Here is a 15776-nt window from a genome sequence, read left to right as displayed (position 1 = left end):
AAATTGCACCCCTCTACTCCAAAACTCAAGGGACGTGCTGGCTCAGTGGCTAAGATGCTGAACTTGTCGATCGAAAGGTTGGCAGTTCAGCGGTTCGAATCCCTCGCGCCGCGTAACGGGGTGAGCTCCCATTCCTTGTCCCAGCTTCTGCCAACCTAGCAGTTCGAAAGCAGGTAAAAAATGCAAGTAGAAAAAATAGGGACCACCTTTGGTGGGAAGGTAAGAGCGTTCCGTGCGCCTTTGGCGTTGAGTCATGCTGGCCACATGACCACGGAGACGTCTTCGGACAGCGCTGGCTCTTCGGCTTTGAAACAGAGATGAGCACTGCCCCCTAGAGTCGGGAACGACTAGCACATATGTGCGAGGGGAACCTTTACCTTACTCCAAAACTCACCAATCATGAATCTTACAGAGCTTTCCATAATACAGGGGTGTTAAACTCAAGGCCCTTCCTCCTCCTTCTCCTCCTCTTCCTCCTCCTCCTTCTCCTCCTCCTCCTCTTCCTCCTCCTCCTTCTCCTCCTCTTCCTCCTCCTCCTTCTCTTCTTCCTCCTCCTCCTCCTTCTCCTCCTCCTCTTCCTCCTCCTTCTCCTCCTCCTCTTCCTCCTCCTTCTTCTCTTCCTCCTCCTCCTCCTCCTCCTCCTCCTCCTCTTCCTCCTCCTTCTTCTCTTCCTCCTCCTCCTCCTCCTTCTCCTCCTCCTCTTCCTCCTCCTTCTCCTCCTCCTCTTCCTCCTCCTCCTTCTCCTCTTCTTCCTCCTCCTCCTCCTTCTCCTCCTCCTCTTCCTCCTCCTTCTTCTCTTCCTCCTCCTCCTCCTCCTTCTCCTCCTCCTCCTTCTCCTCTTCCTCCTCCTTCTTCTCTTCCTCTGGCAGCCAAAATGGGGCACTGTTTTCGGCCTGGATGGCCTCCTGTAGCACTCTGCCAGCCAAAAAAGAGTGGGGGGTGCAAGGGCCTCCTGTGCCCCGTTTTGGTTGGCAGGGTGTTGTAGGAGGCCGTCCAGGCCGAAGAAATCCAGTTTGACACCCTTGCCCTAATATTAGATCACAGTTTCTCAATGTTGGCAAGTTGAAGGTATGTGGACTTCAATTCCCAGAATTCCCCAGCCGGCCAGAGCCCTTCCTTTAGACTTGTCTCCTCTGCAAAAGGGGTCTTAAGAATTATTTCTCTGCCAAAAGACCAACCCAACCATGACAGGTCCAATCCTCATCTTACGACCACAACCGAGCACAAAATTTCCACTGCTAAGCAAGACCGTTGTTAAGTGAATCCCTGCAGTTATTAAGTTAGGCACACGGTTGTTCAGCAAATCTGGCTTCTCCATTGCTTGTCAGGAGGACGCAAAAGGGGATCACATGACCCCTCCCCCCCTTGGGATATTGGCGACTGTCATGAGTCAGTTGCCAAGCGTCTGAATTTCGATCGTGTGACCACGGGGATGCTGCAACGGTCGTAAGTTTGAAAAACGGTCATGAGTCACTTTTTTTTTCAGTCCTTGTGAAACGTGGAATGATCACTAAACGAATTGTTGTAAGTCGAACATTTATTGCAAGTTTAAGCTCTCTACAAGAATCTGACCAACTCACAGTCAAGGGAAATGAGCGGGAGATAAGGCCTCTAGTTGGACTTCCGGTTTGGCGTCGCGGCGAGACAGTCGGAGAAATAGTGGGCTCTGATGAGCGCCGCGAAAACCCCGGCTGCCGAACCGCTGCCGATGGGTCTTCGGACCAGAACCGTCCTGTAGGGACAGGGAAGAAAGAGGGGTGCCTCGGACGACCAAGAGGAACAAGCAAGTTCCTCGGAGGTCAGAGGGAACCCTCTGTGAGTCGGCAGCGGGGGATGGCAGCCATGGTGGCTACCACGAAGCTGGGACAACCGGGCTGAGAGATGTGCAGGAGGAAAGTGAATTGAAACGGAGCTCTTTGAAGCCGGGTGAGTGACAACCAACCCAGGCTTGTAACAACGCTTAGAGCAATTTTTTTAAGCCATAAAACAGCGGCTGTACAACAAAGGGGCAATGGAAAGGTTAAAATGTAACTTTAAAGAAGGCCTCTAGTTCTCGACTTACAACAGTTTACTTAGTGACCATTCAAAGTTACAACCACACTGAAAAAAGTTACTTATGACCGTTTTTCACACTTACGACTGTTGCAGCATCCCGAGGTCACATGATTTACATTCGGATGCTTGACAACTGACTCACATTTATGACGGTCAGTGTCCCCGAGTCACGTGATCACTCTTTGCAGCCTTCTGACAAGCGAGGTCAACGGGGAAACCAGATTCACTTAACAACTGGGTGACTAACTTAACAAACTGCAATGATTCACTTAACAAGCATGGCCGAAAAAGTCATAAAATGGGGCAAAACTCACTTAAATAATTTTCACACTTAGCAAAACATAAATTTTGGACTCAGTTGCGGTCGTAAGTCGAGGACTACCTGTACTTGAAAAACTGAACCCAGAATCTACACCTTCACTCACCGGGGGTGCAATCTTGGGCCTCATCCACCAAGATGGCGTCGTAGTTGGAAAGAGAAGGCTTCTGGAGTTGCCAAAGTTTCAAGTAACCTAAAAGACACAAGACATTCAAATCAGTGTACAATAAAACAACATTGTATGATTTTGGGTTCTTGGGCTCCTGCAGAATCACAGCTCACGATTATTTTAAAAAGGAAGCACTATAATTTTCTTTTAATACAGCGTTCCCCAACCTTGGCCACTTTTAAGATGTGTGGACTACCTATAACAATTGTAATAATTTGAATATTTTCAATAATACATTCAATTAAGCAAAAAGAAAAGAAAATTGAAATGATATAGGATTATGATTTACTAGATAAAACTCATGTAACTGGTTTTTATATAAATGGTATTGTTAAATAGACAGAATTTAGGGAAATAATTGTGAATTGTATTATGTTGTGTTATTTGAACTAAGCACTCTATTTAAACCTCAAATTGGTATATTTTCAAGATTAGAGATAAGATTTAAATCTGAGGAAGTAACAATTAAATAAAGATTTAATGAATATTATATGAAGTAATAATACAATGTAAGGAAGTTTTAGAAATGGAAATAAGATTTAGAAATATAAACATGTTTGAACTGTATTGTTAATAGTGAGTATTTAGGGTAAGAATTGTGAAATGTAGTATGAGGTATTAATTGAATCAAGATTTAAAGTGGATTAATAGAAGGGTAATTGCTTTGATCAAGTTAATATGAGTTAGCTTTTTATAAGATGGTAATAGTTGAGATATGTGATAAGTATTATGGCAAAAATAGAATATATAAAATTTTGTTAAAGATGAGCAAAAAGTTGAACAAATTTATGACCGGATCAATGCTCTGTTCTGAAAAGATGTATTGTATGTTTATTTGTGCATTTTAAAAAAAAATTAAAAAAAAAATTAAAAAAAGGATGTGTGGACTTCCAACTCCCGACATGCTGGCTGGGGAATTCTGGGAATTGAAGTCAACAAGTCTTAAAGTGGCCAAGGCAAGATTAGAACTCACCGTCTCCTGTTGATTGGCCCAAAGTCCTCCAACCAGCTTTCATTTAATGTGGAACTAGAACTCACTGTCTCCAGGTGATTGGCCCAAAGTTACCTAGCTGCCTTTCATGCCTAAGGCAGGACTAGAACTCACTAAGTCGTCCAGCCAGCTTTCATGTTAACGTGGAACTAGAACTCACTGTCTCCGGGTGATTGGCCCAAAGTCACCTAGCTGCCTTTCAGGTTAAGGTGGAACTAGAATTCACTGTCTCCTGTTGATTGGCCCAAAGTCACTGAACTGGCTTTCATGCTTTAAGGCGGGACTAGAACTCACTGTCTCTTGGTGATTGGCCCAAAGTCCTCCAGCCAGCTTTCATGTTAATGTGGAACTAGAACTCACCGTCTCCTGTTGATTGGCCCAAAGTCACTGAACTGGCTTTCATGCTTTAAGGCGGGACTAGAACTCACCTTCTCTTGGTGATTGGCCCAAAGTCCTCCAGCCAGCTTTCATGTTAATGTGGAACTAGAACTCACTGTCTCCTGTTGATTGGCCCAAAGTCACTGAACTGGCTTTCATGCTTTAAGGCGGGACTAGAACTCACCGTCTCTTGGTGATTGGCCCAAAATCCTCCAGCCAGCTTTCATGTTAAGGTGGAACTAGAACTCACTGTCTCCAGGTGATTGGCCCAAAGTCACCTAGCTGCCTTTCAAGCCTAAGGCAGGACTAGAACTCACTAACTCCAAGTGATTGGCCCAAGTCCTCCAGCCAGCTTTCATGTTAAGGCGGAACTAGAACTCACCGTCTCCTGGTGATTGGTCCAAAGTCACCCAGCTGGCTTTATACGTAACGTAGGACTAGAATTTCCCTCCATGAAGAAAATCACCCCTTTATTCTTATTTTTTTTTCTTCCTGTTTCTTCAGCAAAGCTAAATGCCCCCAACCTTCCCTCAAATATTCCACTTACCGTCGTGCGTCATTCTGTGTGCCACCTCCTCGGTTGGGCCCAGCTCTTTCATCTTGGCCCATATTTGTTTCGCTTCTTCGACAATGATCTAGAAAGCAAAAGCTGGTAAGAGGATCTTGCTGGTGAAAAGATTCAGATCCAGAGTTTTCTCATCTAGGCTGCCCAGAGATCTTGAAAGGAGAAGGAAGGTCTGGATCTACAGCTAGTCCTCGACTTACGACCACAATGGCTAAGCAACACAGTTGTTAAGTGAGTTTTGCCCCATTTTACGACCATTCTCGGCACAGTCGTTAAGTGAATCGCTGCTGTTGTTAAGTGAGTCACATGGTTGTTAAGTGAATCTGGCTGTCCCCATGGACTTTGCTGGTCAGAAGGTCGCAAAAGACACCAGGGTACTGCAACCGTCATAAATATAGTCCCTGACTTACGACCACACTAGAGAACAACATTTCTGTTGTTAAGCGAGACAGTTCTTAAGTGAAGTTTGCCCCATGTTGCAACCTTTCTTGCTGTTAAGCAAATCACTGCAGAAGTTAAGTAAGGAACAAGGTTGTTAAGTGAATCTAGCTTCCCAATTTTCCTTGCCAGAAGGTCGCAAAAGGAGGATCTCCCGTGACCTCAGGAACTGTCATAAATACGAGTCAGTTGCTGGTTTTGATCAAATGACTCTGGGGATGCTGCAACGGTTTGTCAGTGTGAAAAACTGGCCGTAACTCGCTTTTTTGCTGTGCCATTGTAACTTTGAAGCGTCACTAAGTGAGCTGTGGTAATTCGAGGACGTCCTGGACATGCTTAGATGTGAAGGGTCTGAATTTGGAATCGCGTGACCAACGGGGATGCTGCAAACGATCATAAGCGTGAAAAAAAATGATCCCGTCCTTTTTTTCAGGGCCGTTAATAACTTTCGAATGGTCGCTAAACGAATGCTCGTAAGTCGAGGATTAACTGTCCCTGGTCCCGAGAACCAAACACTCACGTGTTTTTCGTGTTCCTCCACAAGAACTTTTTGTCCACGGTTGTTCTTGCACCAAATCGGCGTGTGTTCCACGGTGATGGCCACATCCGCCGAAGCGAAAAAGGCAGCGAGGGTCTGAACGACCGTCTTGGCTCTGATGAACGGAGACTGGCCCTGGCGATTGGAGAGGACAAAGCTGACCAGGTAGGAGGTCAGCGAGCCCAGGTTAAGCTTCCGTCCGTAACTGCAGCAGAATGAAAGAGGGAAGGTGGAATTAATCATCATCTTCTTTTAACGAGCTCATAATCCCTTGTATCGGGGTGGAGTGTGAGCGACTGAACGGAGCTGAGTATTTACTGGCCGGATGCCCTTCTTGTTGCTAATACGGAGTTTTATTCATCTATATCTATATTTTCATTGTGCCCCTCTCTAGGATTGAATTCACAGCCTTCTGATTGGGAGGCCATGTTCTGTCCCCGTCCCCACACACACACAAACAGCCAGCCGGGGGTTAAAGAAGTACTCGGCACACGTAAGGTTCGTTATCAGGAACTTGGCAGCAATACGATAACCGTCTGCCAAGCGCTTTACTACAAGAAGAGGGAGTGTTCCTTCACCAGATAACACCAACGGATACACACAGTTTTCAAAACAGTCCAGCTCAAACATGAAACCTTCAGCAGATTTAGGCGTTGTACAAAGTGACTAGCCAGAAGTTAGCTTTGTCCGTCACAGAGTCTACATGGCCACCACACTCTCTTATATAGCCTGTGGGGTGTGGTCCAGTGACTCAGCTTAATCCCTGGCATGCCTCCTCATCTGCTGCAAACGTTTATCTCGCCTTCGTTGGCGTGGATCCAGGAACGACTTATCTCCCTCATCGCTGTCCTCGGAGACACCTGGCTCCTGGTCAATCTCCTCTCCCTCGGCAGACACCTGAGGCATTGCCAGAGAGGAGGGGCCTGGAGAGGGAGGCCTGGCCGGCTCCTCTCCTTCATGTTCGGAGCCTTCTTCCTCCGATAAGATGGGCTCAGGGGTCGGAGCCACAACAGGCCAGAGCTCCACCTTTAGGCCACTAGACCGGAAGGTGGAATTAATCCTGATGTTAAATCTCTGCTTATTTGGGTGCGGATTGCTGACAACGAGCTTGTAGGACACATCCAGGCTGAGCCTGAAGGAGGGCTCAAATGCGTCATAAGTCATGAGTCCCTGCGTGCCCGCAAGAGATCTAAAAAAGATGTCGAGAGTCTGGAAAGAGTGCAGAGAAGATTAACCAAGAGGATTAAGGGACGGGAGGCTAAAACATACGATGAACGGTTGAAGGAACTGGGCCTGGCTAGTCTAGAGAAGAGAAGGACCAGGGGAGACAGGAGAGCATCTTCCAATATTTGAGGGGCTGCCATAGAGAGGAGGAAGGGGGTCGAGCTATTTTCCAAAGCACCTGAAGGCCAGACAAGGAACAATGGATGGAAACTGATCAAGGAGAGATTCAACCTGGAAATAAGGAGAAATTTTCTCACAGTGAGACCAATCAACCAATGGAACAGAAGTTGCCTTCAGAAGTTGGGGAGCTTCATCACTGGAGGCTTTCAAGAGGAGATTGGACTGCCCCACTGATTCCCTTAATGTGGCCGACAAGGTCGTAAAATGGGACAAAACCAGGGGTGAAATCCAGCAGGTGCTGACAGGTTCTGGAGAACCTGTAGCGGAAATTTTGAGCAGTTCGGAGAACCGGCAAATACCACCTTCTGGCTGGCCCCAGAGTGAGGTGGGAATGGAGATGTTGCAATATCATTCCCCCAGGAGTGGGGAGGGAATGGGGATTTTGCAATATCCTTCCCCCAGGAGTGGGGAGGGAATGGGGATTTTGCAGTATCCTCCTGGAGTGGGGAGGGAATGGGGATTTTGCAGTATCCTTCCCCTGGAATGGGGTGGGAATGGAGATTTTGCAGTATCCTTCCCCTGCCACACCCATTAAGCCACACCATGCCCACCAAGCCATGCCCACAGAACCGGTAGTAAAAAAATTTTGGATTTCACCACTGGAGAAAACTCAACAATTGTCTCACTCAACAGCCAAAATGTTGGGCTCAATTGTGGTCATAAATCGAGGACTAACTCCCTGTAAAGAAGACCCGGTCACTTACTGCCTGCCGACTTCTGCAAACGCTAAGGAGTGGATGGTTTTACAGGTGACGTTGGCAGGGAAAACCTGCGACGCCTGTTGTGCGATGGTCTTGTTGAACGCCAAGTACAAGAAGTTCAGCTCGGACCACCTCGTGGCGTACTGGATCAGAGTGGATGTTTTTCCAGTGCCTGTGTGAAAAATTAAAAACATTTCAGTCCTTCTGGGTTTGTTTGGGTTTTTTTTTTTAGTAAGACCACACCTGGAATCCTGCATGAGTGGTGCAGTGGCCTAGAGGTGAAGCTCACAATCGGGAGGCTGCGAGTTCGATCCTAGGTAGCGGCATATATTTCTCTCTCTTTGGAGCACAATGAGTAATTGTGTGCTGCGAACTCAGCATTGGTGACAGGAAGGGAATCCGGCCAGGAAACACTCAACTCCATTCAGTTGCCCCAACTTTCTTTATCTTTATTAGATTTGTATACCGCCCTTCTCCTTTCGGACTCAGGGCGGTGATCAGCCAAAATAAAAACATTTGTACACAAAAGTTAAAATCATTTTAAAAATAATTAAATGAAATTTGGCCCATCATTTAAACATTTCAATTAAAAATCAGTATCAAACTTTAAAACTAACATGGAATCAGGCCAGCCCGGCTAACTGAAAAAAGTAAGTTTTTAGGGCCCGACGAAAAGTCCGGAGGTCTGAGATCACTCGTATCTCTGGGGGTAGATCGTTCCAGAGGGTAGGTGCCACCACGGAGAAGGCTCTCCCCCTGGGGGTCGCCAACCGACACTGTCTGGCGGACGGCACCCTGAGGAGGCCCACTCTGTGCGAGCGTACTGGCCGGTGGGAGGCTATTGGTGGCAGAAGGCGGTCCTGTAAGTACCCCGGCCCTAAGCCACGGAGCGCTTTAAAGGTGGTCACCAACACCTTGAAGCGCACCCGGAAGTCCACCGGAAGCCAATGCAGCTCGCGCAGGAGAGGTGTCACGTGGGAGCGCCCCGTCGCTCCCATAATCCCACGCGCGGCCGCATTTTGCACCAGTTGGAGCCTCCGGGTACACCCCAAAGGGAGCCCCATGTAGAGAGCGTACAATAGTCCAGACGAGAACTCTGCCCTGATGTAAGGGATTACGGGGTCATTAAAAGACCAAAAAAATAAAAGACACCTGGATGCAGGATTCCGAGTGTGGCCTTACCAAGGCTTGTAAAGTGGTATTAACACTTCAGGTGATCTTGATTCTATCCCTCTGTTGATGCAGCCTAGAACTGTGTTGGCTTTTTTGGCAGCTGCTGCACACGGCTGGCTCCTATTTAAACGGTTGTCCACTAGGACTCCAAGATCCCTCTCACAGTTACTACTATTGAGCAAAATACCACATATACGGTACCTGTGCATTTTATTTTTCTAGCCTAAATGTAGAACCTTATTTTTTTCGCCATTGAATTTCATTTTGTTAGATCGCGCCCAACCTACAAGAGGGAATCAAGAATCTTCAGGGCTCGGGCTAACTTACCTGCGAAAGCCACAATTTTTACCACCTCTCCAGGTGCAAGGGCATGGTTTAAGATCTGTTGTTGTTCACTAGTAGGTTGTAAAACAGGCCTGTTGGCGAACAGAAGTAGTAGTTACACATGGTTGTAAACGTTGTGTAAAATCAGTTGTTAACAGGCACTGCCGGGCTGCTGTTCTGTGCACAGTTGTTAAGTGAATCACAGCAGTTGTTCAGTTAATTCACCCGGGTCGTTAAGTGAATCTGGCTTCCCCATTGACTTTCCTTCTCAGAAGGTCTCAAAAGGGGATCACATGACCCCGGGACACTGCAATGGTCATAAATATGAACTCCGTTGTCAAATGTCTGCATTTTGATCACATGACCAGAGATGGTATTCAGCCGGTTCGGGCCGGTTCAGACCAGTTCGCCCGAATCGGTATAGTAGCAACCTGCAGGTGGGCTGCCCACCTGCCCAGGCGCTATGCTGACCTATTTAGGCACGTTTTCAAGCCGTGCGCATGCCTGCAAGCCGCATGAGAAAAAGCACATGCGTGGAAGGCCGTGCGCATGTATGGACACCAGGGTTGGGTTCTAAAATTATTTACTACCGGTTCTGTGGGCGTGGCTTATTTTGTGGGCATGGCTTGATAGTCATGTGACAATTCATTAGGATTTAGCAGAGGTACTGGTCTACCAGGCTTTTAACTGCTTGCAGAACTGTACCGGTCTACTCATATATTTTTGCAGGCACCGGTTTACTCATGTATTTTTGCAGGCACCGGTCTACCCATTTATTTTTGCAGGCACTGGTCTGCTCATGTATTTTTGCAGGCACCGGTCTACCCTTTTATTTTTGCAGGCACCGGTCTACTCATGTATTTTTGCAGGCACCGGTCTACCCATTTATTTTTGCAGGCATCCGTCTACTCATGTATTTTTGCAGGCACTGGTCTACTCATGTATTTTTGCAGGCACCGGTCTACCCTTTTATTTTTGCAGGCACCGGTCTACCCATTTATTTTTGCAGTCACTGGTCTACCCATTTATTTTTGCAGGCACCGGTCTACCCATTTATTTTTGCAGTCACTGGTCTACCCATTTATTTTTGCAGGCACCGGTCTACCCATTTATTTTTGCAGGCACCGGTCTACTCATTTGTTTTCTTTTAACACTGATCAGCTGTAGGGCGGCCCTTTGAAGCCCCGCGGCAAGAATTTAAACAGTTTTTTTCCTTATAGCCCATCAGCTGGGACTCAGGAGGCAGCAATAGATTGGGGGGGGAGGTATAAAAGGTAAGAATAACGTGGGGGGGTGGGGGACAGGGGAGAGCGGGGGGCAGAACCAGTTCGGTGATGTCATATTGTCACCGCTACCGGTTCGGTGGAACCGGGCCGAACCGGGAGGAACCCACCACTGGTGGACACGGTGCGTGCGCTCACATTTGTGAATTGGTAGGGAAAGTAAGTGAATACTGCCCCTGCATGTCACCAGAGGGATGCCGTAACGGTCGTAAACCGGGTGAAATACGGTCGTGAGTCACTTTTTTTTTCAGTGCTGTTGCAACTTCGGTCACTAAACAAACCGTTGTAAGTCGAGCACTACCTGTATTAACCTACAAAGTCAAATGTACCCACCTGAGGCCTCTTTTGCCGCTGGATAATTTGGGATTATGTTTGACAGCCGGGCTGAAGGGAAAAGTTTCCAGGTGATACAGGCAATAAAAAACATTGTAGTGAAGCCTAAAAGGACACAGAAAATGGGGAGAGTGAAAACGTACCTCAAGAGTAAAAACTCTAAACTTTGCCTGAGCAAAGTCACAGCTGCTTTAACGAGTAGGTGTTTTATTTTTTATTTATTTATTGGTATCCTGCCTTTATGATTCCTGCGTCTAATTCAATATACAATATACAGCTTCTTCTTCCTACTTTCCCCACAACAATAACTCTGTGAGGTGGGTTGGGCTGAGAGAGAGAGAGAGAGAGAGAGAGAGAGAGAAGTCCAAAGTCTCCCATTTGGCTTCCATGCCTAAGGCAGGACTAGAACTCACTGCATCCTGGTGATTGGCTCCAAGTCACTCAGCTGGCTTCATCCTAAAGTGGGACTAGAACTCACCATCTCCTGTGGACTGGTCTAAGGTCACCCAGCCAACTTTCATAGCAAAGAGGGGACTAGAACTCACCGTCCCCTGGTGATTGGCCCAAAGTTACCCAGAGAGCTTTCATAGTGAAGACAGGACTAGAACTCGCCGTCGCCTGGTGATCGGCCCAAAGTCATCCAGGCGGCTTTCATGCCTAAGGCGGGACTAGAACTCACCGTCCCCTGGTGATCGGCCCAAAGTCATCCAGGCGGCTTTCATGCCTAAGGCGGGACTAGAACTCACTGTCCCCTGGTGATCGGCCCAAAGTTACCCAGAGAGCTTTCATAGTGAATATAGGACTAGAACTCGCTGTCTCCTGGTGATTGGCCCAAAGTCATCCAGGCGGCTTTCATGCCTAAGGCGGGACTAGAACTCGCTGTCTCCTGGTGACTGGCCCAAAGTTATCCATTCAGCTTCTAAAGTGAAACTAGAACTCACCGTCCCCTACTGATTGTCCAGAGTCACCTAGCTGTCTCCTGCTTTCTAGTCCGGTACCTTTCTAACCCGGAGACCCAAAGTGGCTCTCATGCTAGATTGTGTACTTTTTTTCCAAAGCGTGCACAGCCCTCCCTAACAGAAGATACTCCTAGTTTTACTACTGCTGTAAACTACAGGTATCAGTCCTAGGAGCCTTCCTGACCCTTTGCAAACTTACCGGTTACTGATCTGGACCTCATTCTTCCGCATGGCGTAAAGTAGGGTTGCCGTGGAATACAACACCTCAAGGATGTCCATCAGCGACATGGGGGAGCTGGGTCTTTGAAGACAGCCCACCAGCTCCTGAATGTCACAAACGCCTCCAGCAAAGAGCACAATGGCCGCCATCACTGCCCGAACGTAGGCCGGCTGGAAGAACATGGAGTGAATCATTATAGGGGTGAGGGAAACAGAGGAAGACAGAGGAGGAGGAGGAGGAGGAGAGATAAAGGAGGAGGAGGAGAGGGAGGAGGAAGAGATGGAAGAGAAGGAAGAGATGGAGGAGGAGGAGAAGAGTGGGAGGAGGAAGAGATGGAGGAGAGGAGAGAAGAGTGGGAGGAGGAAGAGAGATAGAGGAGGAAGAGAGATGGAGGAGGAGGAAGAGATGGAAGAGGAGGAAGAGATGGAGGAGGAGGAGAAGAGTGGGAGGAGGAAGAGAGATGGAGGAGGAGGAAGAGATGGAGGAGAGGAGGAGAAGAGTGGGAGGAGGAAGAGAGATGGAGGAGGAGGAAGAGATGGAGGAGAGGAGGAGAACAGTGGCAGGAGGAAGAGAGATGGAGGAGGAGGAAGAGATGGAAGAGGAGGAAGAGATGGAGGAGGAGGAGAAGAATGGGAGGAGGAAGAGAGATGGAGGAGGAGGAAGAGATGGAGGAGAGGAGAGAAGAGTGGGAGGAGGAAGAGAGATGGAGGAGGAGGAAGAGATGGAGGAGAGGAGAGAAGAGTGGGAGGAGGAAGAGAGATAGAGGAGGAAGAGAGATGGAGGAGGAGGAAGAGATGGAAGAGGAGGAAGAGATGGAGGAGGAGGAGAAGAGTGGGAGGAGGAAGAGAGATGGAGGAGGAGGAAGAGATGGAGGAGAGGAGGAGAAGAGTGGCAGGAGGAAGAGAGATGGAAGAGGAGGAAGAGATGGAGGAGAGGAGGAGAACAGTGGCAGGAGGAAGAGAGATGGAGGAGGAGGAAGAGATGGAAGAGGAGGAAGAGATGGAGGAGGAGGAGAAGAATGGGAGGAGGAAGAGAGATGGAGGAGGAAGAAGAGATGGAAGAGGAGGAAGAGATGGAGGAGAGGAGAGAAGAGTGGGAGGAGGATGAGAGATGGAGGAGGAGGAAGAGATGGAAGAGGAGGAAGAGATGGAGGAGGAGAACTGTTTATTAAAGGGCCAGCTTCAATCTCTCCAGCCTGCGTTTGTTACTGCCGGGCTATTTGAGCTTCTGCAAGGCCACTCGTGGGAGGGGACAGAACGGTGAGTCTTATACTCCGGAGCGTCTCATAACTCCGAAAAATACGGTACTGCAAGACTGAACAAAGATAATAAAAATTCCTAATCCAGTCTCCCTTTTAAGCGCTTCCCTGCCTTCCTAAAAGAGTCGTTCAATTGATTGTTAAGAACGATGTTAAACTGCATCTTTGCTTCTCTCTGACTTCAATGCTTATCGTTTACACCCTTAGAGGAACTTAGGAGGAAATTCTATCTGCCTAAGTGGGGAGGGAGGAGCCAGCCTGTTTGCAACTGATAACCACTTGGGAACGGCCCTTCCTTAAAAGCTGAATTCAGAGAAGGCTGCAAAAGTTCAATCTTTTCGCTTAGCGTGGTCCAAGAACTTTGCACCCATGTTCCGAGGACTGCAACGTATAAACTACTGGTAGTAGAAGAGAATGTTTGTAACTCAAGAGTTGAACTGTGGGGTCCTGGATGCTCTCTGAGCTTTTCTTGCAGACGTTTCCTGACCCAACTAAGTAACATCATCAGTGCTGAAGGAGGAGGAGGAAGAGGAAGAGGAGGAAAAGAACTATGGGGTCCTTGATGCTCTCTGATCTTGGCTCTTTTCTTGCAGACGTTAAATGTCCCAACCAGGCATTGATGATGTTACCTTGTGGGGAAATGGGTTCACTCCTTAATTGTACCACACAAGGACAGACTTCGCCATAGTTTCAACTGGAAAACGGTGAGCATCCTAGACAAACTGAGTCCAAAAAGCAGCAGAGTTCCTAGAAGCCTGGCACTCAGGCAAATCCCTAAACTGTCGCTAAACGAATAACTATCGTTATACGAATAACTAGTCGAAGGACCGTCTCTCTCGGAATCCATTGCCTTTTGAGCAGGGTGGATTTGATTTAAATCGAGTTGATTTAAATCACAATTTAAAACATGATTTAAATCACTAGTAAAAAGGCTTGATTTAATGATTCGATAATTTTTAAAGAGCATCTGTCATCTCTGCTCCTCCTTTGACCCACCGTTGACTCACCGATAGTCCCAGTGTTGCAGAATATACAGCCTCCTGCTACATAACTAAGCTCCATTTCATGCTGAATAAACTGAATTATTTATGCATCTTAAATAGAAAACTATCTTACGATAGATTTTTACCCCAAAAGTTTTTTATTAAAATAAATTCGATAAAAATCAAAAAAATCCAATTTAAATCAAAAAAATCTGATTTTTTTGATTTTTTTTAAAAAAATCATTGATTTTTATCCACCCTGCTTTTAAGTGACATCCCCAAATTCTGAGCAAGAAAACCCACATCCCACGGAAAACACAATGGAAACCCCCCAAAACCTCAATTCCAGGGAGCGTTTAAGCCCGCCAAAACCTACTTTCTCTTTGCGACCGTCCAAATCCGGAAGATTTTTGGCGATGCAGACTTCTGCCTTGAGAAAGAGCGAGTGGCGTTTCAGACATGCGAGGGCAGCGGTGGGATCTCGGCAGTGACAGCTCCGAACATCAGCCACACACCTGGATTTGGGAAGAGAAACATGGACAGGTGAGATATCCCAAAGGTGCTTTTTCCAGGAGGCAACTGGACTTTCTCGTTTTTCTTTGAAGACGTTTCGCTTCTCATCCAAGAAGCTTCAATAAACGAAGCAACAATAAACAACAATAAACGAAGCAACATTGTCATTCCGTACGTTGCCGGCATATCGGAAAAGGTCAGGAGGCTCTTCAGTCAACACAACATACACGCACACTTCAAACCCAAGAATACACTAAGGCAGAAGCTTGTCCACCCCAAGGATAAAACACAAACTAAGCAACATGGTATATGCAGTACAATGCAGTGAGCCATGTGCAGATCTATACTTTGGGGAAACAAAACAGCCACTTCACAAACCCATGACACAACATTGGAGAACGAACCCATCGGGATAAGATTCAGCAGCCCATTTGCCCATTTAAAAGACACAGGCCACTCTTTTGAAGACAACAAACTCCACATTTTGGACAGAGAGGACTGCTGGTTTGAAAGAGGAGTCAAAGAGGCCATCTTTGTCAAAACCGAACAGACCTCTCTCGACAGATAATCTCTCTAAAACACACTTCTCTCTCTCTCTGTGTGTGTGTGTGTGTGTGTGTGTGTGTGTGAGCGAGCACATGGGGTCACCTGATCGCCATCTGCAACCATCCCAGCTGGCTATCAACAAGCAAACTCAGTGTGGGAATCTGGATTCGCTTAAAGGCGCAAATGGTTTACTTAAAGACGTCAGTGATTTACTTAAGAACCGTGGCAAAAAAAAGATAATAAAATCAAGCACACTTAACAGTCGCCTCGCTTAGCAAAGAAAATACGTACTGCTCCCCATTGTGGTCATAACTCAAGGACCACCCGTATACCAGGATACCCCCGTTAACGAAAGCAAAGGAGACGGTTTCCGGTTGCGATACCGAAGGCCACTCACCGGATAAATCCCAGCATGCATCGGGGGTTCTCCTTGGTTAGGCCGTATCGTTGCAGAACGATTTGAAGGGTCAACGAGGCGTGGTCGACTCCCTTCAAATACTGATAGTAAACCTTCTTCCAAGGAATGAACTGAAAAACCAGAGCAAAAAACATCGGATATTATGATTTGGGGGCTTCTTATTTTTATTTTTTAATCCAGCCTTTTAATATTTTTATACGCTTTGAAT

The 15776-nt window shown here is 47.1% G+C and overlaps 1 protein-coding gene across 1 annotated transcript in view; it reads right to left on the bottom strand.

The window, feature by feature from the left end:
• Positions 1–15776, bottom strand: part of LOC117658817 (F-box DNA helicase 1) — a 30976-nt gene that overhangs the window by 11426 nt on the left and 3774 nt on the right. The window contains exons 3-11 of the mRNA XM_060687052.2: positions 15548–15678; positions 14468–14606; positions 11830–12020; positions 10672–10776; positions 9059–9147; positions 7562–7730; positions 5436–5658; positions 4460–4547; positions 2481–2567 (exon numbers count right to left, since the gene is read on the bottom strand). Coding sequence (XP_060543035.2) covers positions 2481–2567; positions 4460–4547; positions 5436–5658; positions 7562–7730; positions 9059–9147; positions 10672–10776; positions 11830–12020; positions 14468–14606; positions 15548–15678 — 1222 coding nt within the window. The remainder of the gene's footprint in view (positions 1–2480; positions 2568–4459; positions 4548–5435; positions 5659–7561; positions 7731–9058; positions 9148–10671; positions 10777–11829; positions 12021–14467; positions 14607–15547; positions 15679–15776) is intronic.

This window comes from Pantherophis guttatus, chromosome 7 (genome assembly GCF_059756535.1).
Source record: "Pantherophis guttatus breed Tessera chromosome 7, ASM5975653v1, whole genome shotgun sequence".
NCBI lineage: Eukaryota > Metazoa > Chordata > Lepidosauria > Squamata > Colubridae > Pantherophis > Pantherophis guttatus.
This window is presented reverse-complemented; position numbering and strand designations above follow the sequence as displayed.